General features: G+C 35.1%; 1 protein-coding gene across 2 annotated transcripts in view; it reads right to left on the minus strand.

Annotated features, from left to right (window-relative positions):
- The window catches only part of RALGPS2 (Ral GEF with PH domain and SH3 binding motif 2), a 170,445-nt gene that overhangs the window by 102,035 nt on the left and 55,562 nt on the right, over positions 1 to 12,848 (minus strand). For both annotated transcript variants that reach the window (XM_059056341.2, XM_059056327.2), the window contains exon 5: positions 4,564 to 4,647. In XM_059056341.2, the coding sequence (XP_058912324.1) occupies positions 4,564 to 4,647 (84 nt within the window). The remainder of the gene's footprint in view (positions 1 to 4,563; positions 4,648 to 12,848) is intronic.

Here is a 12,848-nt window from a genome sequence, read left to right on the forward strand (position 1 = left end):
TTTCACGAATATATTCCAAACGTCAAGACTAATGCCCAGGACACAGTAGGAGCTTAATAAATATTTAATTGAATGAAAATGAAAGCTGAAGTAATTTTATACCAGATTGCAAAGTTTGATGATACCAAATATTGACAAGGATAGGCAGTAATGAAAGCTCAATGCAAATTTGGTACAATCATTTTGAAAAAAAAAATTAGATACTGTCTTGTGTAGTTAAACATGGATATACTCTTTATGACACAAATTTTACATCTAGGCACATATTTTTTTTCAAACAAATCACAGTGTTTTTCACCCATTTTATGATATCAGTTTAGTAAGTCTAAGTCGCAATGTTTTTCAACTGCTTTTTTTTATAGCAGAAAAAGATCAAAGTATGTATCATCCAATACAAGTAAATATTATTTCAGAAAACTTTAATTTCTGTATTGGGTTGCAATGTAAAATATTTTATCTTATTGTGGGACACAGTCAAAAAGTATGAAAGCCCCTGCCTAAGAAACTACTGCACATGGGCACCAAAAAGACTCTTAGAATATTCATAGCAAAATACTTCATAACAGCAAAAAATTAGGAGACACATCTCATGTCCATCCTCAAAAGAATAATAAATTCTTTCTGATACATTCATGCAATGAAATGCTAGAAGACAGCACTGAAAAAAACAATGAATGAGAGCTACATACATGACCATGGATATGGCAGAGAAACACACAAGTGAAAAAAGGCAACCAGAGAAGACTACATATAGTCTGATGATATATTTTTCAAAGATGAAAAACAAGCAAGATATACAACATGCTGTTTAGGGGTACAAGTATTTCTGGTAAATCTATATATATGGGAATTATGAGATGAGTTAAAAAATTTTTAAATCAAGTTTAAAAAAATACAAAAGAAAGAAGAAAATAAAAATTTTTAGATAATGGTTACCCCTTAAGTGAGGATAGAACAAAGAATATGTAAAATACTTCAACAGGTTTGGTAATATTCTATTTCTTAGTTTAGGTGGTGAATTCACAGTTGTTTATCAGAATATTTCCTAATACATATTAGATTAATCATATGAACTTGCCAGTTTTGTAGGCTAAAAATTGTCAAACAATGGCAATTTCATAAGATTCAAACAAACATTTAACACATTCTTAAAAATGTATAAAATATTTCATTAAAAAGTAAATCCTGGAAAAATTTTATTCATAGGCAATTTTTAACTCTAGTTGCTTTATTCAGGGTTTTATAATCATATAAAAGCATTAAGAAAACCTTTTATTTACAGCAAAACATATGTTAAGCTTTAAAGACAGTTTCTTAATTTTTTATCATGGAAATCTTCAAATGTATACTGAACTAAACAGATGATAGTAATGAAGTCCCCAGTACACATCAACCAGCTTCAACAACCAAGTTATGGCCAAGCTTTCTCACCTCCACCCTCACTCTACCCTCAAGTGCCCCATTAATACTGTGAAGCAAATCATGGACAATATATAATTGCATCTATAAATATTTTCTAAAAGGAGTCTTTTTATAAACATAACCTAAAATCATTATCATTCCTAAAAACATTAATTTCCAATTATTAGCCAAATTTCCAATTATCGAAAGGTAACATTAAAAGAAACTTAGACAATCCTTAACCCAATAAAAAAAAAAATCAGGAAGCCACTGGCCAGAAGGCATGAATACAAGTTATCAGAGAAATAGCCAAAATAGAGTGATTATTAAAATTATGATAGAGTCAAGTCATAGAAGATTATACTTAAAATGTTTTCAAAATGATTTTATGATACAGTAACATTTCATGGTATGTTAAGACAATAGGACTGTAAATTATATGTACAGCATTATTTATAAAGAATGGAAGAATATATACTAAAAATGTTAACAACAGTCACCTCAGGGTGATTTTTCCCCCCACCTTTTTATAAATTTCTACCTTGTTTCAGTTTCCCTGCAATGTATGTTACTGTTTTGATAATCAATAAAAAATCATAGTTTTAAAAGGATGGGGGAGAGTTCCATTTCTGGTAATGTGGAGAAGCAGGTATCTTTGGAAATGCTCATCTGATTATAATTACAAATTATAAAAACAACTATTAAAAGCACAAGATAGGAACCAAAAGAAGGCAGAAACTGGAGAACAGATCTTTGGAAAAAGTAAGATGCACTGGGTGAGAATTGCACTTATATAAAGTTTTTTGTCTGAGGACATTCACCAGTTACAATGTGGAGCATCAGAAACTCAAGCAGAAGGCCACAGTCTTAATGGCTTCAAAAGTCAGGGGCCAATTGGCTAGAAAGTGAGGGGGGAAATTCTGGAAAGGTGAGAAAAATCCCCCAAATCTATATAAAAACTCCATCCCAATCTCTGGCTGACCATGTAATTGTGCACGTGCAGGGGAAACTCGAAGAAGACCAAATGAAGATAAAATCTGGAAAGATTTCTCCAAGGAGAAATATGTTCTCCAAGGAGAGACAGAATTTAGACTTTGAGTCCAGCCAAGTTAACTGCCTGATAAAATAAAAATCAATACTTTTCAAAAGAAGACAACAAAATCCAGAATCTCTATAACATATTATCCATAATGATGACAATACAATTGAAAAAATTACCAGACACACAAAGAAACAAAGTTGACTGTTAAGAGAAAAAGCATTAAAAATAGACTCCAGAATAACTTTTTTTGTTGCAATTAGTGACAACTAAATGCAATGTGGGATCCAAAATGGTATCCTGGAACAACAACAAAAAGGATATTGGTGGGAATACTGAAGAAATTTGAATAGGGCCCTTAGTTTAGTTAATGGTATCGTACCCATGTTAATTTCCAGGCTCTGATAACTATATTATACTTACCTAAGATGTTAAGATTAGGGGAGGTTAGGGATATACAGAAACTCTCTTTGCATTTTTTTTCTAGGTCTGAATTGAAAAGCACAGATTGTCAGACCAGACCAAAAAAAAGGAAGACCCAACTATATGCTATCTACAAGAAACTCATTTTTAAAATAAAAGACTCTCTGTAACTTCCTTTGTAATTTGCTACCTTCAGATTTCCTAACATCCTCCTAGGAGAAAATATCAGTATTGGAATAACTAAGTAATGGAGCTTATTATAGATCAACTGTAATCTTGATTAAGCATAAGCGCTTTTGGTACATACACTGTGACATATTTGACTCTAACAATCTTTTGGCTTACTTAAGAATAATATGAAAAAAAAGAATAATATGAGTGCTTAAAAATCTAAAGTCAAATTTGTGGGTATTGTCACAATGTTTTTGTATGGCGAAGAAAAAAGTTTTACTATGATGATAAATTCTGACCACCTCAGAAAAATTTTAAAACTGCTAAATAGCTTAAATAAGGAATTCAATATAAGACATGTTTGTCTAGGCCCCTTAATAATGGTTTAATCTAATTTAAAAAAAAACTTTAACTCATTTCCATTTTGGGTAATACAGTGAACCAAATAACTTGAGAAACTATTTGCTATAAACCCCATTTTTAAACCACAACCATTTTTTAAAAAAGTGTATAACTAACTTGAAAGGAAAAAAAAAAGATTTCACTAGAGGTCAAAAACAAAGGACATAAAGGCAAAAAAGGAAAGGGTACTACAGCTGCCTTTGGAAGATTTCCTCTCAAGAGCATAGGGACTTGGGACTTAATACTCCTTCAAAGCCATAATATAAGGCCTCACACCTCTACCGTCCCGTCTGTTCCTATCTAAGAGATCTTCAAAGGGCTACAATTCTGGTGAAAGAGTAGACTAAACAATTCACCTACTGACAGAGGGAGATGACACAGAAGAAGGAAAAAATTAAGCCTTTCACAAGAATTTGTAACTTGCCCTTAATTGGATTTGGAGCTTAAACTTTCAGTACAGAGAAGTACAGATGTTCCCCAACCAAAACATATAACATAAAAAAATAGTCCTAGTTCTGTAACAGCCCTTGGTATTGGCAAAAGCAAACAAAATGCCTCTTAGACAGTATACACCCTCAATCTAGGCAGCAGCAAAATTCCCACAGCTAAAGCTTAAATGAACATGAGCTCTCAATTCAAAATTACAAAACTGCTTAAGAAAACAAACCATTTTGAGTAAGGATCAGCAGACACGGAGAATTAGTACTCCAAGGACTTTGGATAATAACAGAAATTATAAAATAAAAAGTTGAAAATGATTTAAGAAATAAAAAATCAGAAAAAAAAATGACACTAGTGTAAAAGCACACAGATTTGAAACAGATTTGACACACCTGAAAAGAATTAGTAAACTGAAATATAGATCTGAGGAAATCATGCAGAACGGAGCACAAAGGGATAGATGAACTATGAAAGGTTAAGATACAAGTAGGAAAGAATGTCAAGTTCCAATAAATTTCCAATAGGAATTACAGAAGAGATCATGCAGAGAGACAATATTTGAAGAGATATTGGCTGAAAATGCTCTAGAATTGATGTAAAAACTTAAAACTATTTCTTAATGAAAAATTATAAACTGAGAAGTTGAATTTCAGAAACTAAATACCAAAATTTTATAAGCAACTCACATGATTAAATCTTCTTGTAAAGGCAACTGCATTTGGTGCAGAACTGTATTTTTCTTTTTTATTCCATCCACAACTTGAAAGCTCCTGAAAAATTAAGTTTAAAATTATATATAAATTCATGAAATAGCCCAGTTTTCCTGTTACATTAATGGTTTCAAAGCGTTAAAGACAATTGTGTACTTTCCCAGAACAGTTTTATTTATTTTTTTTTTGCGTTACGCGGGCCTCTCACTGTTGTGGCCTCTCCGTAGCGGAGCACAGGCTCCGGACGCGCAGGCTCATTGGCCATGGCTCACGGGACCAGCCGCTCCACGTCATGTGGGATCTTCCCGGACTGGGGCACGAACCCATGTCCCCTGCATGGGCAGGCAGACTCTCAACAACTGCGCCACCAGGGAAGCCCAGAACTGTTTTATTTAATATGAACACATTTAATAGCATAACCATTCAGTTAAAACACAAAAGGAAATTTTATTAGAATATAAAAGGGCAAAATTACTTGTCTATGTGAACAAAGATAATTAGACTTATACTCCATATGCAGAATGATGGGTTCTTCTTTGAAGAGGTTTGAATCCCAAGAGGAAAAATCTATCTACAATGAAAGCTGAGAATCCCACAACATAGAGTGAAGCCCACTAATTGTCAAGCCCCAGTCATTCATTCACAGCTTCCAATCAGCTTTCTAGTACCCTCAATCTTTGAGCTGACAGCCAACGACCCCAGGTATTTGAAGAAACCTCTAATAAAGGGGTGTCTGATCCCCCACAGGGTCTATCAATAAAATTCAAAGGGCACAAGAACTTGAATGTAAAAAAAAAAAAAAAATTAAATTTTTGTTTTACACTAACCTCTAACTGAAATGACGTTCGTTTTAATTATATATGCAGGCTACAAATTATAGAAGAATTGTCAATACATTTGACTTTGTCACTAATAAAAATCACAGATATTTTCATAGCACATTACAACTGGTATAGATATCTCAAAAATATCATTTACCCTCATCACTACTTTGAAGTTGTAATCTCATCACCTATAGATCTTACTTAATGTTAATAAAGAGGTACATATATTGCCATAGAACAGTTTTTAAAAATATTTTAATAAGTGTATCTTATTAGGACTGATTTCCTTTGATATTAAAGAAGGGTTCAGTTCCAGAAGCTTCAGTTTGCCAAAAGGGTTCAAGGTTCAAAATAGGTTAAGAACTCTGCTGTAATACAACCACCACCGCCAGAAAGAGACAAAATCCATAGGAAAAAAGAAAAACCTCTGAAGAAATCAAGTTAAGGCAGAGAATAAAAGAAAACTGAGAAAAGAAAAGGACAAAACCATAAAATTATTACTTTCAGACAGATATTTCTCCCATTAAATGGCAAAAACAGAAGGATACAAATAAATATTTAGAGAACAAAATAAAACTTTTGGACATGAAAATATAATACAAGATATTTTAAAAATCAACAGAAGAATTGTGAGACAAAGGTGATAATATCTTTTAGACAATAAGCTAAAAGTAGGAGCAAAAATATTATGTTAATTAGAAGAGTCCATTAGAGTCAACTTCTGGATAATAAAAAGAATTCTTAGGGCTTCCCTGGTGGCGCAGTGGTTGGGAGCCCGCCTGATGAAGCAGGGGACACGGGTTCGTGCCCTGGTCCGGGAAGATCGCACATACCGCGGAGCGGCTGGGCCCGTGAGCCATGGCCACTGAGCCTGTGCTCTGAAACGGGAGAGGCCACAACAGTGAGAGGCCCGCGTACTGCAAAAAAAAAAAAAAAAAAAAAAAAAAAAAGAAGAAGAAGAATTTTAAGAGAATACAGTGAAAATAGAGAAAAGTAACTTATTAAAAAAAAAAAAAAAAGCTAATTCAAGAAAATGCCTCCAGAACTTAAAGGACAAAAGACCTGTCTAATGCCCATTACAAAAGATTTTTTTTTTAAAAAAAAGAAGACTCAAACCAAGGCCTAGCATCAAAAACCTGTAGCACATTGGAGACAAAGAAATCATAAAATCTATCAGTTCAAAAACAGAACAAAACAAAAACAGATCTACCTACAGAAAAATAGGGATCAGAAGGTATCAGAAATCTCAATAGCAACCCTAGAAGTTAAAAGACAACTGAAACAATGCCTTCAAAATCCTAGAATTCTTTATCCAACAAAAATATCAATTAAGTATGAAAGTATACCACAGACATTTTCAGACATGAAAGTCTCAGAGAATTTGCCTTATATGCACCTATTATCAGAGAGCTAGTAGAATATGTGTTCCATCAAAACAAACTAGCAAAGTAAGAAAAAGGAAGACAAGATCCAGGAAACCGAGGAACCAACATAGAAAGAAAATATTGGAAATTCCCAGATAAACAGTAAAGGATGAGATCCTGGGACAAAGCAATGAGCAGACATTAAGAACAACAGTCCAGATGGTAAGTGGCAAGGATGGAAATTCGAAGAGAGACATCTCTGAAAGATGAAACAATATCTGGAGTGTTTGAACACAATGAGAAAACACACTCACTTCATTCACTTCTGGCAGAAAAATTAGTGACAAATGTAGAGAGAAAGCTAAAGTAAGTTATTTAGCTCAAGGAAAACAAAATTTAAGTAAGTAATCATGGCTCAACTGTTCTTTAGCTTTCTCTACACTTGTAAAGAATGGTTGAGCCAGGATTACTTATTCATGTCACAATTGTGACATAACTACACAGAAAGAGGAGGAAGTAAATTGTGTAAATGTGAGAGGAAGAGAAAATAAGAGACTGAAATCATCTTCTATAGTAGAGAATAAATCATATCCAAAATTAAAACATCATAAGCAATAGGCATTTAGACATATTATCTTAAAAACATATAAATTCCTCCAAATAAGAAACGCCAAGAGACTTGGATGGGTGTGGGGCTCAAGGGTGGAGGCTGGAAGGGTGGGAGCAACAGGATATTGCTATATTTTATTCTCTTATGGAAATATTTGGCTTCTTAAACATGATATATGCATATCTTCAATAAAATTTTAAAATAAAATAGAAACAAAAAAGAATGAATTGATTCAAGGGAAGACTGAGGAAATAGTTGTGATATTATAATACTTCAAGAAAAAGGTAATGTTCCTTAAGTAGGGTAGTGTCAGTGGATACTGAAAAAAACTGGTAAAATATTCAAGATATTTTGGAGGTAGGCAGGTCTTGGTCAAAAACTGGATCCACAAAGTGTAAGCTAAGAATGAGGTATCCAGAAGTACTAAAATTCCCAAGTTTCTGGCTTGAGCAATTGAGACAGGGAATACTGAAGAAAGAGATGAAAATTATCACTTTAACACAATAGATAAACAGTAAATGCTCTGAAGATATGAATTACTTTTTTAAAACCTAAAATTAAATTGCAACTTTCAAATTCGAAATTACTGACGGAAAAAAAAAAATGACAGATGCAATTCTACAGTAAAAGAAATTTTTGGTACTTGATACTCAGCCTAGATACATGCTCACTGCACATTATCTCCTTGTAGAGACAGAAAATATTTAGTGGTAAATATTAACATAAAAATGACATATAATAACTATATTAAAAACATCAAACTTCTGGAAGACATGTTTGTTCTTTCTAAAAATCACAGCCTATTTATACAACCATATAAAGATGTCATAGTTTAGGACCAAATTCCTAGAATTAAATCCAACAACTGTGAATTTGTTTTTTAACCAGTTAATATAATTTCCAAATTTATATTAATTCTATAATCAAAGTGTCTCTATCAAATTGCTATTAAACTTATCAAACCATTTGATAAGCCATTTTCCTATTATAAGTAAGGTTACACTACAATGAACATTCTTGCACCTTTTCTGACATTTCTGATCATTTCCCATTTCTGATCATTTCCTAAATATATAGTCCTAGAAGTGAAATCACTAGGTCAAAGAGCAGGAACCTTTTTAAGGCCTTGATACTTGTCAAACTGCCCTTCTGAAATACTGAATCATTTATACTAGCACTACTGTCAGTTTCACAAGAGTCGTATCAAAACTAGGTATATTTAATTCCCTTTCTATATATTATACTTTAATTTCCCCAACTGTAAGAGGAATTATGGTCGTTAAATGTATTTGTTAAATAGAAAATGGGGGTTAGGGGGCCGTAAATCACCTATAAACCCACCACCCAAATAAACCTATGTAAACATCTTCCCAATCTTCTTTATGAGCATATGGGGGCTGGCTTTTGTTTGTTTAAAGTAGCCAATACACCTGTCCTTTTCTGTGTGATCTCATCTTCTGATTTTGTGCTTAAAAAGTCCTTTCTTCCTGAGAACATATGTCTTAACAGCAGCAATAAAAATAACAGTTAACACTAACATAGAGATCATTATGTGCCAGGCACTATTCTAAGTGCTTTAGACATATCAACTCATTTGATCCTATCTTTTTTTTTTTTTTTTTTCCCGGTACGCGGGCCTCTCACTGTTGTGGCCTCTTCCGTTGCGGAGCACAGGCTCCGGACGCGCAGGCTCAGCGGCCATGGCTCACGGGCCCAGCCGCTCCGCGGCGTGTGGGATCTTCCCGAACCGGGGCACGAACCCGTGTCCCCTGCATCGGCAGGCGGACTCTCAACCACTGCGCCACCAGGAAAGCCCGTGGCCTTATTTTTTACATTAAAAAATTTTTAAAACGCTTTTCTGACTCCTCAACTAAGAAATGCTAAGAGGTTTTGAAAAATCCATTCAATTTTGGGGACATTTCAACACCATTAGCTTAATGAAAAAATGCTCTTCCCCTTTAATAAAACTCTGAAGCAGACTGAAAGAAGGCAGGAGTTAAATGAACCTCCAGTCACATTGCTTGGGAGCAAATAGATTAAAATTCCATTGGAGCCCTCGATTCTAAAGAAATGTATAATTAAAAAATAAGAAGAAACAAGCAGGTTCTTAACTTAAGATAGTAGTTTCTGCTTCAGAAAACATTTCCCCTTTGAAACAATGTTACATTACTAGCTCATCTAAGACAACAACAAACTAGGGCTATAAAGATAGAGAACAGCATAGTGGCTGCCAGGAGTTAAGGATGGTGTGGTATGAGGGGGAGAGTAGGATGGATGTGACTATAAAGGGGTAGCACAAATAAGAAATCTTTTGTGGTGATAGAATAGTTCTGCATCTGGATAGGGGTGGCAATAAGACAAAATCTACACAAGTGATAAAACGTGTCTTCTTCCCTGGTGGTGCAGTGGTTAAGAATCCGCCTGCCAATGCAGGGAACATGGGTTCGAGCCCTGGTCCAGGAAGATCCCACATGCCGCAGAGCAACTGAGCCCGTGCGCCACAACTACTGAGCCTGCGCTCTAGAGCCTGTGAGCCACAACTACTGAGCACACGTGCCACAACTACTGAAGCCCGCACGCCTAGAGCCTGTGCTCACAACAAGAGAAGCCACTACAATGAGAAGCCCGTGCGCCGCAACGAAGAGTAGCCCCTGCTCACCACTACTAGAGAAAGCCCGTGCGCAGCAATGAAAACCCGATGCAGCCAAAAATAAATTTTTTTTAAAAAACAAAAAACGGTAAAACGTCACAGAACTATACAGACATGTTTTGTACAAACATCCATTTCCTGGGTTTGATACTGTGAATCTAAAATTATCCTTGTACTATTTTTTGCAACTTCCTGTGAAACTGTAACTACCTCAAAATAAAAAGTTTAAAAAACAACAAAAACAAAAACCAATTTAATGGATTATGAAGTAGGCATTGCACTGGGACTCCAGGAACTCATCCAGTACCTTCTTGTTAAACCTTGACATGCATTTATGGTTAACTGGCCTTAAAGGAATTTTGCCCTGCCCCACCTCAACCTCTCAATAGCCACTAAATATCTCTGTGAGAAAAAAAAGATGCTTTTCCCTTTGTCTCTGTCTCTTTTTGTCTCAGAACCTAGACTCTTTCTCCAAGTGACACTATACAAGCTAAGAAATAAATTCTCCTACCCGCATCATCTTGTACTGACAGCTTATCAGCCAGGTCAAGTTATTCTATACTAAACCATTTCCCACGAATACCAAAAAGTTAAAGTAAACTTAGAGACTCAAAAGACGTTTTTTTGGGGGGTCTAACTTATGAGTAAGACTGATTCAAGTTGAGTCAACTGCATAAATAAGCCTCTGTTTTAGCAAAGGCTAAATGAAACAGAACCGCCTTGATGCCTCTTAAAATTTGTTTAAATGGATTCAACCTGCAATTTTAAAATCAGGCAGTGAAGAGAAATCTTCTAACAGTAACTCACATATACAAAGGCGATTTCTTAACAGTCATTAAAAGTGTATTTGAAAGTATATTCATGGACTCACTTTGAGCCATTAAACAGATTATTTTGGAAGCACGTGGGAAGGCAAACACCACAACTGATGACCACCTACCCTATGAAAGAACTACTGAATTTCACAGGAGCCACAGCTTCTCTTACGTCTTGTAGGTCTGTTCTGTAAAGTCAAATTCTTGATCTAAATTTCATCTTGTAGGTTCCAACACTTTTAAAAGCACTGCTCTAAGGGTGATGTTGTAGGGATACCTATAGATAGAAGAAGAGAAAAGGCCAATATAGACCAGCATGTAGACAGAGACTGAGGCAAGGAAAGAAAAAGCAATGGAATTTGTAAAAGACTGTGGGGTGTGGGGGCCCTCAGACTGAGAAGATGACTACTGCTGAGGCATTCCTAGGCTCAAAAGCTGGAAGCTTTACAGGGGCATAGTACAGCCATTAGCATTCAGCCTGTATGGCTCTTTGGAAAGAAGTTTCGGCCACAGATGAGCGCTCACCAAGATGAGGGGCTCACTGCGATTCCTATATTCTTAATGGGTAGCATAAGCCCTGAAACTATATAGTTCTAATGGAATGTGTTAAATCAAAAACACCACCTCACTTTTCTGTAATGTTAATGTACTCACATTCTTTCCTCCCCAACCTCCCTCCTTCCAATACCTCAAAGCCACCTCTATAGGGAGATCAGAGAGAAAGGCAGAAGCTATCTTCTACCACTGATACTGTGATATACCTACTCTCCTAGTCAACAGTTATCTTCCCTAGTTCTAATCTAAGCCTGCCCTTACTGTATATAAAGGAAGTTCACAGTGAGGAACAGCAATGATATGAACCTACAAAACAGCTGCACCTTACTTCTAACAAAACAGCTAGCTTTTTCTAGTCTACAAGAAGAGTCACATGTCTTCTTTGCTTTCTTCAAACCTCCCACTATATTCATGGATTTTTACATTTTAATTCTAATGAAAATGATAATTTTCATTAAAACAAGGATAGAATTATGATATTCCTGATGTTGGAATTTTGGATGTTGCCAAGATTATAGGCTGTTTGCATACAGAAGAAATCTCGCATAGAGAAAGCTCTTTATACATATTGTCAGAAATATCTCAATTGTAAGTTTTTCAGAAATGTTTTAATAAGATTCAGAATGACCTATTATGTACTTTCTCTCATTTAACCAGAATTCTTCCTCAATCTCTAGTGTATCCCAGTTATACAGGAGGGCCTTATCTATCCTTTGTATTTAATGTGTTTATTGATATAATCTAAATGACTTATTATATTGACCTACCAGAACAAATAATAAAGCGTGGAACTTTCTTCTTTGAATGTAATACGCATCACAGGACTTTCAGTCAGAGCCTGTCACTTTATAAACACTTGGGAACCTCATGAGAGAGGTAAAGGTTATTCAATGTAATGACTACAGTACAGATTTCAAGCACAGTTCACGCCCCTTACTTAAGACTGATCAAAATCACCAGAGAATTGCTACTGGCGAGAAAGCCTGATTGCAAGAGAGCTTTGTGTCATAACTCATCCTGTGCTGGATAACATAATACTCATTCTGAAGAGAAACCCCATCGGTGTAATGAATGTGGCAATGGCTCCAGAAGAAATACAAGCTTTATAGAGCATCAGAGAATTCATAAGAGGAAAAAAACCCCCAAATCCTATGAATGTAATACACATGGAAAAATCTTCAGAATACAGTCATAGCTTCCTCAACATGAAAGAACTCACAATGGAGGGAAGCCCTGTAAATGTGTAAAAGCTTTCTAAAAGAAAAAAAATCTTCACAATCAGAAGAGAAATCATACTGGGGCAATCTATGCATATAAGAAATGTGGGAAAACTTTAACAAGAGCTGAGCTTCAACTAAATGCCAGAAAATTCATACTTGAAATTAATGAGTGTTTACCTTATGGTAAACTTTTGCCCTTACTGAACACTGAAGAATCCATACA

The sequence above is a fragment of the Kogia breviceps genome, chromosome 1 (genome assembly GCF_026419965.1).
Source record: "Kogia breviceps isolate mKogBre1 chromosome 1, mKogBre1 haplotype 1, whole genome shotgun sequence".
Taxonomy (NCBI): domain Eukaryota; kingdom Metazoa; phylum Chordata; class Mammalia; order Artiodactyla; family Physeteridae; genus Kogia; species Kogia breviceps.